Here is a 16,592-nt window from a genome sequence, read left to right as displayed (position 1 = left end):
CCAGCATATCCAATCAATCTTCAACCAGTTCTTGAAAAATTATTTAATTGCTCTTTACCAATTCCAACCATTATTTGGGAACTAGGTTGGAAACCATACAACATTAAAGGTCTAACCCATGAAGGAACGCATTTTGCACTATTATATGTTACCTCCAGGAGATGTAAGTAATCCTCTCAGCTCGTTTGCTTTGGTATTACCATATGGATAAAGCATATTGACAATACTTGATTTATATGTCCAATTTGGCCATTTGCTTGAGAATGATTAGTAGTATTGAATGATAACGTTGTGATCACAACTATTTGAAGGTAGTATTGAATGACAACAAAATTATGTTCACAACCATTTTTAAACATTCCAAACAAATATGGTCAAAATGTTTTTTTATCACAATTTGCAATGTGTGGGTTGTTGAGCCTATACAAATCGTGCAAGCTCACATTTTATCACCAAGACCACAAGAAAGTTCATTGAGCCAATCCTTTACATTGAGATGATTCATGCGAGACTATGCCATAAACATTTAACAAATTTTTGTCCCCCAATATCTTTGAATAATTGGATGATCCAACCCTTCACGGGAAAGTCTTGATCCAATCCATAGATAAACCCTCGCCTTCTAGCTTCATCATTAATTTGTAATATCAAGAGATATTGGTATGGCAATTCAACAACTTGATGACCATGTCGTAAGAACTAGTTCACCCAATTATGATCATATAAGAACTCCTTCAAAATAAATCTATGAAAGGATCCTAACTTTTTAGATGAACCTTCATGGGAAGCCTCATCCCCCATCTATAACTACTTGATTAACAATTCTTCTCTAAAGAAAAACTGACTTCAAGGGCAATGAAAAAGTTTGGCTTGCAATGCAACATGTGTAGATCACACCATTTCTAGAGAAATTTATGAACCACATTCTTGTTACAATCATGATCATCTCAACAAAAGTTAGGGGGCTTAATGCTCTTCATCATGAATGTCTCTTCAATATCCTATATACAATTGTCAAATTTGCATTCACACATGATGCCCATTTCAACATTAACAAATGATTAAGTAGTACACAAGCTTTTAAAGCTTCCTCCTCTTTGTGCTAAGAATTAATAAAGTTTTACTTCTTGCTTAGCATCAAGTTGGTAAAGCAAAATTATCAACTATAGAACATTCTTGTTCAACTTGCCATGGATAGAACTAACCATGTCCATCATAACATCCTCTAACCACGGCCCCTAATCTTTAATAGAGTAGGATCAAGTGGAGCCAAGGGAAGTAGAAGTCGTGGCAAAATACAACATAGTACCAACAAAACAACAACCCTCATCTTGCTGGCTTTTTTCTGGAGGTTGGACTATGCATCTTGCTGATTTGGAGAATGGTATGGCTTCATTGTACTTTCTTTGCCTACAAAGATTGGCGAGGGGGTTTTTTTCTTACTTATCTTTACCTAGAAAGATTGTCTAGGGTCATTCGACACGGCTTTACAATATTCATAGTAATACTAGACTATTTTGTACATGGCCTCTAGCCACTTTCATTTTAATACCAATGGAGTGTTGGGAATATGAGACTGAATCAGGATGATTAAAAATTCAAACACAATTAACACTTGATAAAACCACAAGATGAAAATTAGAGTACACCAAAAATTTTAACGTGGAAAACCCAAAGTAGGGAAAAACCACGGGAACTGTAGGTTCCAAACAACTTCACTATAACTTTGAGTACAATGGAATACGACCTCACTAGAGGAGTGTATCTACCTCAAGGCAATGACCTTGGTTACAACCTTCACCCAATCGGGTGCATAGAATAACAAAGATTACAAACTAAGTACGGCCTCTCTAGGTTTTGACTAGAGAAATGTCCTAGCCTCAAGGCAGTAGCCTTGGCTAGAATCTTCACCCGATTGGGTGGATACAACAACAATAAGCACAAGGGATGTGCTAGCCTCAAGGCAACAGGCTTGGCTACAATCATCACTCGATCGGGTGGATAAACCAACAACAATAAGCACAAGGAATGTGCTAATCTCTCTAGGTTTTTGTCTAGAGGAAATATATTAGCTTCAAGGCAACAACCTTGGTTACGATCCTCACCCAATTGGGTGGATAAACCAAGCAAATAACCTTACTATTCTTCACCCAACTAGGTGGATAGAAAAACTAGCAAAATAGGAAACAAGAAAACAACATGAAATGAACTAACCTGATGCGAGTAGACATGAGAGGTGTTGCACAGTCGTGGTTCTCTGTCAACACGACCAACTCCTCACAAGTCTTTGTCTCCACTTTGGTAGAATGCTCCTCCTCTTGTTCTCCCTCTTTCGTTTTCTGTTTTCTTCTCTATTTTCTGTTTTTCTCTCTATTTTCTGTTTTTGCTCTATGTACGTAGAAAAATCTGATCTCACTCTGTTTCCCCCCTCTCCTTTTTATGTTTTTCTCCTTGTTGCCCAACGTCTATGTACCTGTGTTCACACAAACACACAAAAGACACACACCAAAAAAACATACAAAAGAAAAAGGGTATATATATATATACACACACGCACACACACACATATATAATCATGCATAATTATAACTTTTCCTCTTTTTGGCCCTGAGCCAATTCAGTGCCCTCCCGACTCCCAATCGGCTGTATGCTCAGTCGTCTGCTGACACGCAACTGATTCTCAATCAACCCTTTGGCTCTGTGTTGTGGGCTCCACTTGAGTGGATATGCCCAACATGGAGGATATATTTTTTCAGAAAAGAAAAAACAATAACCACCCTCGTCACTCTTCATTAATGTATTAACTAGAAGGGTCTACGATGCCAAATAACTTCAACAAAAATAGGCACATAATGCTAATAGGATGACAATGTTGAATGACCAAGGAAAATAAGCTCAAATTAATGCCAATAGGCTCATAATGCCATAGGAGGTAGGTGGCTACAATCACTAGACGATGATGATAAACTCTCAAAATACTCCTCTCAAAATGTTATTGGAGCCTATCCTTGTATTCTTTATTTGGTGACAACGATGACTTTTGGGCATCTCTATTGGGGTTTAGGATTGACTTGAACTTCAAAATGGTTGTCCATGATCATTTCCCCTTCAACATTATTTATTTAGTGGAGGGGTAGGGTAATTTGATCATGCAGAGAAGGCGAAACAACCTTAGTGGTTTAGTGCTACTAGCCCTTTAGAGGTTAGGGATGAAAAGGCAATAATATCCTTGCTTGTGATTTGTGATATTTTTAGAGGTAATTCACCCTTCTTCTTCTTCTTCTTCTTTTTCCAAAAAGGAATATACTCCTTTAGTTAAAATATACATAAAACTCAATCCCTTTCTCGGGAAGGCCGAGCCAAGACTATCCTATCCTACACAAGAGATCTTGCTTATTTATCTTACACTTTCACATATGGCTCTAGCCATCCTTTCATGCACATCATTTACATTCACTATCCCACATGCCATGTCTTGGAAAAAAAGAAGAAGGTAATTCACCCTTTTGATTGACTATTATACATTCCAAGTTTATACGTTATTATAGGTACTTGGAAGAATAATTTTAGTGCCTATTGACATATTGATCTCACGACATATGTGTATACATGTATGTTTGCGTATATACTCATATTTTCTCATTTTATTCTTTTATTTATCATATATGTTTTTCTTAGAAAACATATTTTATGAAGTGTCAAAATTTACCTCAGATAAGTTTTGCTTTGAATGTCAGATGATATGCCCTAGGCTGAAATAGTAACTAGATTGAAATATTTGTGGGGGAGGACACTCTTAAATTCTAAAGTGAATGTTTTTGTGCTACTATAAAGATTTACATATGCATCTAATCCCTAATGAAACCATTATTTTGTTGACATTGTGCTAACTAGTTTTGTTTTTAGTGTAGTATGCAAGGTGACCAAGTCAATAAGAAGAGATATTATAAGAAACATAAAGTGGAAATAAATACAATTCGAAAAATGTACAAGAATGGGTTGATGCCATTTGACAAAAATGTGCCACCAAAAGAGGAGAAACAACCCAGGTATCATATCTACTTTCTTCCTAGTAGCAAAGGTCACTAAACTAAAACGAAATGTTTTCATTTCTCGAGGAAGAGCACTTGCCCAAGGAAATGTTGTCCTAAGATAGTCAACATCCATAATGACTTCATGCAAGATTGTTCATATAAAACCTCCCATTACCATTTATATATTCATCTACATGAGAGAGAGGGGTTTCTTTATCAATCGTTTTGCTCTAAAAGGGTTATTGAGTGCTCAAAAGGAGTGACTTTGGGGTAGAAAAACTAGGGAAATGCACGATTATAATTTGGTTTGAAGCGAAGGAGATCTATTGAGCAAGAATGTCACACTCAAAGCTAGTGCAACAAGTGGCAAGTAACATCAATACTTGTGATTTAATTCGAAAGTTGACAATAAATGTTTTTCTCGTAGGAACACATAGTGTTGGACGATCAAATCCCCCAGGGAGGGGGGAGGGGGATTCTTCGGATAAATTATGTTCACTTTCATCAATAGTTCTTTTGTTGTTCTCTTGTTAGTCTAATTCAAGGGATTTCCATTTGCCCTTCGGTAGTTCTCTCCCTAAGTTAGAATAATAGCTCTTCTAGAATATTTGGAAACCACATTACCTATAACATTACATGTTAAGGAATTCAACAAGGTTCACAATTAAATATTAATAATTGCAATGTAGGTATTTGAAGCCTCTAAAACAAGATATCAATGATGTTAAGCACTTGACGAATGAATAATATCTCACCTGGAGGTAACAAGAGCATATATTAAGCATATAGATGCATTACATATACTAGTTTCAAGCAATAGATTGTTGAGAAAAGGCAAAAGAATGCATAAACCAACATATCTCAATTTAGACAATCTTAAACAATGGTTATCACTCTTCATTACATTAACTATGAATAATATTGTAAGTGTGTGGCTCTTCACACACATACATAAACTCCCTGAAAACCTCTAAACTCTTTCACATTTTAGGCAAAGAGGTATCAAGAGCGCATGTGTGTGTTTTGGCTAGACCCTCTAAGAACACTTATATGCATATGTTGAGGAAGGATTGTTGTGATTTTAGAAGTTGCAAAAGATTTTGGGTTCGCACTAAAGAGATATGAATCACACATCCAACCAGACAAATAAATAGAATCTCAAAGAAGAATTGGGGTAAATTTTTCATTGATGAAGTTGTGCATGAAGATTTTTAAATATTTTCTCATGTAATGTATAGTTGCTTATAAGTTGAACATAACCATGTAACTTGAATCTCAAAATGTAGACACCATTGTGAGTATGTGTGTACATTATTTAATTTGCCTATTTAACATTCTACATATTTGTTTGATACATTTCTATCAAATTTATAAGCTGATAAAGAATATATAACATATTGGTTTACTTCACATGATATTATCATAATCTACAGCTATGTTCAATCCATACAATGTCATTGTCAAATTATTCTCATCGGTGATTAATAAAATGAAGATTCGACACTCTACCTAACTAATGGGAAGTATCTTTTAAATAATAATAATAATAAAATGAATATTCTTTATCAATGAGATTTTTTCAAGAACTTGTTGTCAAAACATTGTTTGTACAAGATGTTTGGAGAAACTTATACATATTTACATGAGGTTGAGCAAACTCTTTTTGTTCTAAAAGGGAGATTGAGTGCTCAAAGGGAGTGATTTTGCGATAGAAAAACTAGGGAATTGCATTATTATAATTTGGTTTGAAGTGAAGGAGATCTATTGAGCAAGAATGTCACACTCAAAGCTAGTGGAACAAGTGGCAATTAACATTGTAAATAAACGAGAGTGATTATGTGCAACGGAACTGATATGTCTGTATGTGAGAAGGAGAGAAATAGAGAGAGCTTGACATATATAGAAAGCGCAAGTAAAAGTTGTATTAACAAGGAGAAAAATATAAGAATAACCAACGACCTTACAAGGGAGGTGAGAGAGCACTTATATAGTTACCTTCCCACTATTCTCTTTCTACAACCATCACTTAACTAAAGAGAGGTGGAGTCTTAACTACACATAATATGTGTCATAGAACTATAAAATTCTATAGCACGCTAGTTACTATAGTAGGTGGTGGGGTGTTCACACACTAGGGTGTGTTCCCACACTACTGAAGTTAAGTTTGATTCTCAACACGCCCCTTCAAACGCAACTTCCGGACGCCGAAAAGTTGGTTCGATTCGGCTATTGCCATCTGATCAAAGGCATCGGACATGCCGACCAGTTGCCTTTTCGACTTCATTCTTAAACTTTTGGAAGTGTCCGAACACTTCGCTATTTTGCCACGTAGGGTAAATCCAGGTATGCCTGGAGAAGTCGTTGATGAACGTGACATAATATCGACAACCACCGAATGTTTCCGTCTGAGCCGTCTTAATGTACTACATCCAGGGTCCCTTTGTTCAGGTTCCTCACTTTTGGGAACAGTTGTCGATGTTGTTTCCCGAATTGGCAGGCTTCGCATACACCTGCCATCTCCTTTTCAGTAAAATTCGAGAGTCCGATGACGACTCTTTTCGACTGCATCCCTTTGAGCTTTTGGAGATTGATGTGGTCGATTCGTTTGTGCCACAACTCTATGTCGGTGCCGGCTTTATGGCCCTTGGCATACATTGCCGATTTCATCTCGTGAGAGGCAAGGGTGAACATTCGGCCTTCTCTTCGACAACGCGCGATAATTTGTCCTTCCTTTTCGATGAAACATCCTCCATCGTTGAACCGAACTTGCATGCCTTGTTCCACGATCTGGCCGAATGAGACCAGATTCTTCATTATTGTTGGAACATGCAAGACATTTTTTATGTAGGTCTGATTACCCTCTTCGCCGAACGGGACATTGCCGACATGCTGAATGTGGTGTATTGTGTCATCCCCAGTTTCAACATAGCCGGGTCGATCGGCTTTTCAGAGTTCTCAGAACCAATCTGCATGAGACGTCATGTGATTTGATGCACCCAAATCGACAAACCATACATCTTCGGAACTAGAGGTGCTGGTCGAACACGATTTCATCATCGAATTGCTCTATGTCGCATCAGGAACATTCCGCCACGATCGTCGTAGTTGGAATTTGAGGCGTAATTTGTGAGTTGTCGGCTCGTGAATGTTGTCTCACTTTTCTTTTTCTGACACTCTACCTCGTAGTGGTCGAATTTGCCACAATATCTGCATTGGACGGAGTTGTTCTGTCAGCTGGTCCGACATGATTGCTCCCCCTTCTACCCGAGGCTCCTCCTCGTGCGTTCGTGACAACTTGTCGATAGTAGGAATTGTGCTCTTGGGACTGCATTTGGTTGTGTCAGCCTTGCCCGAATCGGCCTCTTCTGCCACGACTCGTCCTCTTCCTCCATCCGAGTTCGAATAGAGCATGTGTCCCTCTTGCACATTGCTCATCGTTCAGACGTGGTTTTCTTCGACCAATAACATTGACTGGAGATCGAATAAGGAGGGAGGATTCTGTCTTGTGAGAACGGCCGACCTTATTGCACCGACCCGAGGTGCCAAGCCTCCGAGGCATATTTGCACCATTTCATCGTCGTCAATGCTGACATTGATCGACCCGAAGGCGTCGCACAACTCCTTGATCTTCAAGGTGTAGTTGCCGATTGACATGTCCCTCTATTGAATATTGTTCAATTCTTGGCAAAGTTGAAGCTTGCGAGCAACAATATTGGCCACGAAGATTTTCTTGAGGTTCCCCCACACCTCCTTTGACGTTTTTGCCTCTTGAATGTAGTCGAGCATGTGATCATGTACGCATGATGCAAGGCAGTACAACACACATCTCGCAGCCTACTCCCAGGCTAGATAGTTTGCGTGTGTCGGGTTGGCATTTGTTTCTTGTGCTCCTTCGATGTAGCCCCAATAGCATTGGCCGACAAGGTATTGGTGCATCTTGTATTCCCAAGTTTCTCGGTAGGAAGAGCGCTTCCCATCTTAGTATTCATCGTGATTCTTCTTCGGCTTCCCTGTGATCATAGTTCTAGCCATACGTCCCATTCGTGTCATACTCAAACGCCAATATTCGTATCATACTCATACGTGAAAAGGCTCCAAGTATGATTGAAATCCATACGCGGTACATAGATATATTATATATACATATGGTGTATATGGTGTACATAGTGTGTGTGTGTGTGTGTTTGAGGGGGAGAGAGAGAGAGAGAGAGAGAGAGAGAGAGAGAGAGAGAGCGTGTGTGGTCTAGAGAGAGAAGCCCTGTTTTGCATGTGTGAGGAGACAGTGATTGAGTGTATATCTAGACTCTAGAGAGAGAGAGAGAGAGAGAGAGGAGCTATGGGTTTTGTCTGTGTGAGGGAGTATGTAATATGTATATTAGATATCTAGATTTTGTAGAGAGAGAAAATCTGTCAGTTCTCGTGTGAGAGAGAGAGAGAGTGTGTGTGTGTGTATGTGTGTCAGATGTCACTTCTATTCACAAAATATTATGAATATCAAAAATTAAAAAAACTAAAAAAAAGCCAAAAAAAAAAAGCCAAACGAATATCGCGTATCATACGCGTACGTTTGCAAACGTTCGCGTACGTCCAGTAAATTGGACATACGCGAATATTAGGAACTATGCCTGTGATACGAACTATGCAGGTTGCTGCTACAGTGATCGGTCGGTTCTTTGTGAACTTAGGCTTAGACACAGAGAAATAGAGAGAGCTCAACGTATATAGAAAACGCAAGTAAAAATTGTATTAACAAGGAGCAGAATACAAGAGTAACCAACAACCTTACAAGGGAGGTGAGAGAGCACTTATATAATCACCTTCCCATTATTCTCTTTCTACCACCACCACTTAACTAAAGAGAGGTGGAGTCTTAACTACACTTAATATGTGTCATAGAACTATAAGATTCTATAACACACTAGTTACTATAGTAGGTGGTGGGGTATTCACACACTAGGGTGTGTTCCCACACTAGTGAAGTTGAGTTTGATTCTCAACAAATCCTATCTTCATTGTGAAAAGTGTTCCATGTTTTAGTTTAAAGTCATGTGAACTAACTCATATTTCCAAAAATATGGTTTGTAAATTTATGTTTGTCGAGAATCGATGGGTTGAATATAAAATATCATGTTTTAAGCCCTAGTATGATAGCTTGGCAATTCACATGCAAATGTTAGCACAAAAGAAACATAGATGCTCACAAGAAGAATGCTTGGCGAGACGGACATGGGTTGGAAGCCTGTTTGAATCCCAGTTTGTGCTATTCCAACATGTACATATATGAATTGTCTTGTTGCAATTAGGTCTATTGGGGTGCCTCAATGTTTTTGCGAGTATCATATGTTGTCCAATCTATGCCACAATTAATTCCATTCCATGTGTTGTATGCTTATCCTTAGTTTGGGATGATGTACATCGTAAACTAATATGATTCTCTCTAATAAGATGGCTTCATAATTCCAATTTCCACAACCACACAAATTTTTCATATGGCTTTCAAAAAACATTGTTTCCATCATCCAATGGTTAAAAAGAGTATCATTTTGAACAAAGAATTCATGTTTACTTTGAGATCGTGCATTTACGGATTTTACAATTTCATGCTCTAGGTTGAAAACAATAACACTTTAATTTGATATAAGGTCTTGAGCCATGGCACTTAATTGCAAAAAACAGGCTTTACAGCTGAAAATATTTGGTTTCCAATACCCAAGAGTTAAAACAATCATATTTGAAGGAAACTGGCCATGCGTTTAATTTGAAATTGATCTTCAATTTTCTCCTAAAGAAATGGAATTATGTTCAATGTCTAGCATAACATTAAAAGCCATAAACTAAGTGTTGGAAAAACAACACGCCTTTATTCGACAATGTCAATAAAAGCCATTCATGGTTTTTGGACTAGCCACAATTTTTGAGTGATGTACAAAAACAAATTGTCTCCTAATTACATGGCTTTACAAATTCCTTTTTACACAATCCGAGAACTCAAATCCATACAAAAGCATTGCATGTGATGTGCCAACTTTGATAAAAAAATGTTCACGTGTTTCTTGTAGATGAGATAATGCACACTAAAAACATTTGCTTGACTACGTGGCATTTACAAATTAACCTTCACGAGTTGGAAAGCAATACACTACCTTTGCATGTGGTACACCAGTAGTAATGAAAAGCATTCATGTGTTTTCGTCTCAGATCATTGTGCACTGCAACTTTGTCTACTAAATCAATATTGCTTGCCTTTTCAATGGTTGGAGACCAATACACATTATTAGTGCATGTGATACAACAACTCTATGAAAAGCATTCATGTTCACTACATTTATCCTCAAAACTTGGCTTTACAAATTAAACTTTCTACATAAAATACCACAAATTTCACTCTCCCCATATGGCAACACATTCCATGGTATAAAAAGTAAGAGAGTGATCATTTTGGGGACCCTCCACAAAATGTATTTTAAATTTTTAAAAGGACAAACACCATATGTGTAATGCTTTTCAATTATAGCTAGGGATCAACTTCAAAACAACAAAATGTGGTTACAGTTATGGGTATTCCTTACTTGTGTTTAAGTTTTTGTTTATTTCGTCAAATGCCCATGAGTTATCAACTATCACACTCTCAAGCATAATGCACCAAACGCCAACATCCAATGTCTTAATAATGCCAAACACCTTGATAAAATTTGTCACTACTCACATGTAGTAAAGAGAGAAATGCATAAGTACATTGCTAATGTCAATGGGAAATAAAATTTGATTTATCAGACAAGGTTTAACCTAATGCAAGGATCAAACTTTGGGTTTGGGGTGTGCATCTCTCACAATGTCATTTTAATGTCCTCAAAAGGGAAAAAACATTGATTATGGAGGTCCCAAAATACTCTTACAAGAAAGTCTGATTTCTTGGAACAATGGGTGTACCTACAAGTGACTCAAGCATTTTCGCAAGATACTTACTTCGTATGCTTAGGGCAGAGAGCACTCTCATGAGCATGTCATCGGTGTGCAACTCGAGTACTTTCTAGATTCCATCTCTTAAATTTTCATGTGTGTCATGTGCCTAACTAGAAGGTGGAATTACATGACTTTATTTGCCCCTATATCTTGTCTCTAACATCCTAAACTTCTAAGTTGGGTATGGCAATGTGGTGCATTCATGTGCTTTACTTTAACCAAATCCATGTGGACTTTTATCCAACTTTGAGGATTGATGTGTCTCGCCCTTGGCCTAGGGGCAAGCCACAAAGTTGGCATGGCCATCTTTGACATCAAGGCGAGGTATCACGAAAGGCATCCTTGGTACATTCGACAATTTTTGCCATCTGGAAGTGACACTTGGGAGGGAATACATTTAGCTCATATGGCACAACACTTTTGGGCAGAGGGGGGGGGGGGGGGGGGTACCAACCAACACATGGGAATGTCTTGATCACAAGCAAGAGAGATCATGGAGGTTACACTTTGGATTCGACGGTGTGTTGGCGGACCAAGTTTAGATCATATGCGCTCTCTAAGAGGTGCCTCGGAAGAGAGAGATATGTACATAAGAAAGATATATGTATGTATCATGTATGTATGTATGTACTGTATGTATTGTATTGTATTGTATTGTATTGTATTGTATTGTATGTATTGTATGTATGTGTGTGTATGTATTGTATGAATGTGTGTGTGTGTGTGTGTGTGTGTATGTATTGTATTGTATTGTATTGTATGTATGTATGTATGTATGTATGTATGTATGTATGTATGTATGTATGTATGTATGTATGTATGTATGTATGTATGTATGTATGTATGTATGTATGTATGTATGTATGTATGTATGTATGTGTGTGTGTGTGTGTGTGTATGTACTGTATGTATTGTATTGTATGTATTGTATTGTATGTATTGTATTGTATGTATTGTATTGTATTGTATTGTATGTATGTATGTATTGTATTGTATGTATGTATGTATTGTATTGTATTGTATGTATGTATGTATGTATGTATGTATGTATGTATGTATTATATGTATGTATGCATTATATGTATGTATGTATGTATTGGCTACAGACATAAAACAGAGGAGTGAGCTCTGTACTCTACTGCTGCTCGATCCTCTTCGGTGCCTGCCTGCGTGTTGAAGAAGAAGAAGAAGGAGAAGGAGAAACCCTAGGTAGCTCAGGTTCAGTCCCTCTCCAATGCTCCCAGCTTCTTAAGAAGAGCAAAGCAAGAAGATCACGGATCGCGAGAGAAGGAGAATCAAAGAAAGAGCAACCTTACAGAAGAAAGAAGACATGGCAGCTCGAAGACCTCCAGGGGGAGCTTCTACCTTCGATCTTTTCAGCTGGTCTGATGGTCCCCCATCTCATCCTCCTCCTCCTACGTCCGCTGAAGATGCAGGTCTCATTGCGTCCGATCTTCTGCGTGTTTCTTTGTCTTCTTCAGATCATCAGTCCGTTGCTAGTTTTGTGGCAGTAGGAGATGATCCGTCTGCATCCAGTAGCCCCGTGGGACGCCCTACTATCAGAATGCATCAGGTATTTATTCGCGACCTTCTCCTTTTTCTTTTACTTCCTCCTTCTCTTTCTCTCCCTGTCTCCCTCTCCGTTTTCTATATAGTGGTGACATTATCACAAAAGTTTCTCTGAAGAGGTACCTACATATGATTAGTGTTAAAACTTCTTTTTTTACCTGTGTGAGAGCTCACAATGATCTTGTAGTCAAGTAAAGTGAATTAGATAGAGAGAATGAGTGAGTGAGAGCCATCCTTGGCCTCAGGATTATACATTAATCGGCTGTAAGTTTGTGCTTAGCCGGTCCTCTGAAATATTTTGGTTCATCTTAAATAGCATCACCAAAATTTTAAAATAAGTTAATGTTTGTTGCCACATATGTTACCCTATTAATGTTAATGTATTACACTATCAAATTTTTGACTTGGATATCGGGCACATTCTTAGCCTAAAGCTATTTATTGGAAGTCTCAGTCTTGGCCATTCACTACATGACCCAAAATGGTGCAAAAATTTAATGATTCCCATGATTTCTTATTTTTCACTGGTCCTACAATGGACAAAGAAATCACTTGATTAAATGGCTCATCCTCCAAATTATATAGTATTGAAAAAACAATGAAGTCAGGGTTGGCTAGGCTTTATGGAGATCTATGTGCATCCAATTTGCATAGGTGGAGCACTCCTACTGTATTTGCAAGGTCATATTGCGGCATAGTGTCAATAGAGCTTGACCAAAATCTGTTATGGTTCAAAACTTAGTGCTCTCCTTGCAATGAAGTTGGAGATTGATCAAGTGTCACATTATCTGATATATAGGATGGCAGTCTCAAGTGTTGGACACTGGATGGCAATCTTATATTCCATTTTGTGTGGAAGTGTTTCTTTGGCAGGAAATTTTGTTTGATGGTTGCCTTTGGTGGCAGCCTGAAAATATCGATGCAGTTAAGGTGGGATATGTTTTTCTTATACACTAATCTAGGAGGATGCCAATCACAGATTTGGGGTATGTTGTACCTCTGGGCATTGTTAGCTAAGAAAGTTTTTGCTGCCCTATAAGTGGGTTTTCCCAAATGGTATCCATTGTATAAGATAGTGCTTGACTACCTTAGGTACTGGTGTCTATGGTACAATTGGAGTATATGAAATGAGTTTTCGTTTGATAGTCTCCATGGCATATTGCAACAGGTATGTAGGCTGAAGGTTCATTGATTTGGTAGTTTTCATAACTAAGGTCTATGGGCACCTTTTCCTCAGAGGCTTTGCCTTTATTTTAGTTAGTCGCGATTTCCCTTGCGATATGATACTCGGTATTGTTACTAGGGAGAAGAAAGGTATTTTATATTGCTATGTTGTTTTAATATATATATTGTTTTTATGGGAAAGAGAGAGAGATCTTTTTAACGTCCATGGGAGACCGATTGTGATCTATGAGACGGGGCCTAACCCATGACGAGGGTCGAACCTGGGTTCTCTCAATTTTAACTACTCAGGATGTCTAAATCATAATATATATCTGTTGTGAGTTTTGCAATTTGATTCATTGTCTTTGCACCACAAATTCTGTTCCATTTACATTCATGATATAAAGGTAGAGGAGTGTAAAGCAAAACAAAGCCATTACAAATTCATAACCATAATTGACAAAGTCAATTCTATATCCAAATATAAGCATGTCCCTATGGTTTGAGAGATGCTGTTTGTATCTATATGGTAGGGGTCATATTAACTACATAGGGAATCTAAATCATAATATATTTGTTGTGTGTTTTCTAAATTTATTCATTGTCTTTGCAACATAAATCATCTTGGGTTTTAATGAAGTATCCTGCAGGTGGTCTTTAGTAACTACTTAGGGAATCTAAATCATAACATATCTGTTGTGTGTTTTCCAAATTGATTCATTGTGTTTGCACCACTAATCGTCTAGGGTTTTAATGAAGTAGCCTGCAGGCGGTCTTAGCACGATTTCTTTTGGAGAACATCTTACGCCCGAAGAAGCTGATGCTGCATTGAGAAGGTATGAAATATTTATACTTCCTGTGCTTTTTTTCTAATGCCATAACCCAAAACAAGCTGTGTTTTATAAACCATCAGATGAATGCCATAGGATCAACATTTATATGCTTGTGATAGCTCAGCCAATTTAAATCTGTAAGATGTGTAAACCAATTTACCCCATTTACTGAAGAAAGATGGGTTTTTCTTGTTCCGTTTTGGAAGTATCAGGAGACCTGGCTCTGATACCAAGAGGCGTGAAATGACAGGAAGTGGGATATTTGGAGCTGAATCCGAAATTGATGGCATAGATTCACTCAATGGTGTAGTATCCACTCTGGACCGACCGAGTGTTCGTGTCAATCAGGTTTATAAAAAAACACAAATTAATGTGCAGACTAAAAATCTTATTGTTGGCGTTACATTTTTTGTTTCTATATGCTTCTTCATTTGATGTGTAATGGTAGCATTTTGAACTTGCTATTTGTGCTACATGTTTGGAAAACAAAAACTGTCCTCACTAGTTAAGTACACGATATGTATGCACAGAAAAACCATTATTTATGCATACATCCCTGTTTAAAAGAGACGCACATGTCAATACAGATATCCACTGTCTATATGTGTAGAGAGACAATCTGTGAGTGTGTACATGCATAGAAAGAGACTTATTTTAGCCTCATTCTATGAATGTACACACGTTTATAATTATGTGTAACAGAGACTGAGACCTTACACATGTATATATGTGTGTGTTTGTATGCTTCCTGTGTTGGACCCGTCAAACCTACAGCGATTTTGCATATTTCAGCTTCAATTGTGATGCTGTAAAGATGGCTGGTCATTTATGCTTGTCCTTTATTTCATCTGTGGAAGACAAATAAAAAATCGGTCCTCTATTCATATGAGTTTATTTCTGGTCATGGCAGCCAGCAGGTGGTCTAAGTCAAATCTCTTTCGGCGAAGATGGTAGCCTTTCACCAAAAAAACCAACATCACTACCTGAAGTAGCAAAACAACGCGAACTTAGCGGAAGCCAAGAAACGATAGCAGACATCCATGTGAGAAGGCAATTCTCAAACGCAAAATCAAAGGAATTGGTGGGTAGTGATATCTTTGGTCCTCCTCCTGAAGTACCTGCTCGTTCTTCGAATCGCACGTTGGAAGCGCGAGAAGAGGTGAGGGATGTCAAGGAACCCGTAGAGCCTGCACCACGAAATGTCCGAACATCTGTCAAAGTATCCAATGTAAGCAACACATACACTTAACATGTACACATTGTTTGGAAGCTAAAATGGACGTTGAACACTGATTGGTGAGACTTGTGAATGCGTATGTATAGCCCGCAGGAGGTCGAAGCCAGATAACATTTGGGCAGGATACGACGGAGACAACGGCAAGGAAGGTGCATAATCAGAAGGTGGCAGAGCTGACGGGAAACAACATCTTTACTGGGCATTCGCCCCCATCCAGCACTTCGGAGAAGCCAATGAGTGTGGCAAAGCTGAGAGAGATGAGTGGAAACGATATCTTTGCCGATGAGAAACCGGTAGGTCGCGATTGCCTGGGTGGCATTAAAAAGCCACCAGGAGGAGAGAGTAGCCTTTCTCTGGTGTAATCAACATATGTATGCCCCCTCATCATGGATGGATTAGCTTTTTACAAAAACACATAAGCTGTTTTCTTTTTGGGCTTTTTGGAGCATGTTTTTCTGTTGTTGAGTTCTTTGAGCTTAAATTTGGAACTCTTGCCCCCTTCCCTTTTTGTCTTTCTTTCGATACATCAACATACTTTTGATCTATATTGAAATTTCTCCAGTATTCTCATTTCCCATCAGTGGTTACATAGAGACTATTGTGTATGTGAAATCTGTGTATTTTGTTTTTTTCCCCTTCACTCTTTGCTCATTCACAAGCCAAGATTTCCAATATGCATAATGTTTTACTACCCTAGGGTGAATGATGGTGCGACACATGAATGAATCATCATTGGAGTAACACATAAAGACATTGCCAAATATATCTTCATAACACTAAACATGTTGTAAA

The 16,592-nt window shown here is 38.1% G+C and overlaps 1 protein-coding gene across 2 annotated transcripts; it reads left to right on the top strand.

Moving 5' to 3' along the window:
- Nucleotides 1–12,171: 12,171 nt before the first annotated feature.
- LOC147850264 (uncharacterized) lies at nucleotides 12,172–16,343 on the top strand. Of its 2 annotated transcripts, none has more exons than XM_087336587.1 (5): nucleotides 12,172–12,570; nucleotides 14,493–14,566; nucleotides 14,776–14,911; nucleotides 15,474–15,791; nucleotides 15,887–16,343. In XM_087336587.1, exons 1-5 carry the CDS (start codon nucleotides 12,328–12,330, stop codon nucleotides 16,160–16,162), a joined length of 1,047 nt encoding a protein of 348 aa, XP_087192713.1. In that variant the 5' UTR covers nucleotides 12,172–12,327; the 3' UTR covers nucleotides 16,163–16,343. The 2 variants fall into 2 exon arrangements, with proteins under 2 accessions (XP_087192713.1, XP_087192712.1); XM_087336586.1 differs by having other exon boundaries at nucleotides 12,173–12,570; nucleotides 14,770–14,911.
- Nucleotides 16,344–16,592: the final 249 nt, after the last annotated feature.

The sequence above is a fragment of the Azolla caroliniana genome, unplaced genomic scaffold (genome assembly GCF_043228905.1).
Source record: "Azolla caroliniana isolate FFs.n. ecotype wild unplaced genomic scaffold, voAzoCaro1.0.p SCAF_21, whole genome shotgun sequence".
Classification (NCBI taxonomy): domain Eukaryota; kingdom Viridiplantae; phylum Streptophyta; class Polypodiopsida; order Salviniales; family Salviniaceae; genus Azolla; species Azolla caroliniana.
Note: the sequence above shows the minus strand (reverse complement) of the source record. Positions and strands in the feature narration are given on the sequence as shown.

What these genes read in the sequence shown, in the direction of transcription:
- LOC147850264 (XM_087336586.1), top strand. Translation starts at nt 12,328, where the DNA reads ATGGCAGCTCGAAGACCTCCAGGGGGAGCTTCTACCTTCGATCTTTTC. An exon ending in CTACTATCAGAATGCATCAG is followed by an intron (nt 12,571 to 14,492) that starts GTATTTATTCGC and finishes TTAATGAAGTAG; the next exon opens with CCTGCAGGCGGTCTTAGCAC. An exon ending in CATCTGTCAAAGTATCCAAT is followed by an intron (nt 15,792 to 15,886) that starts GTAAGCAACACA and finishes GCGTATGTATAG; the next exon opens with CCCGCAGGAGGTCGAAGCCA.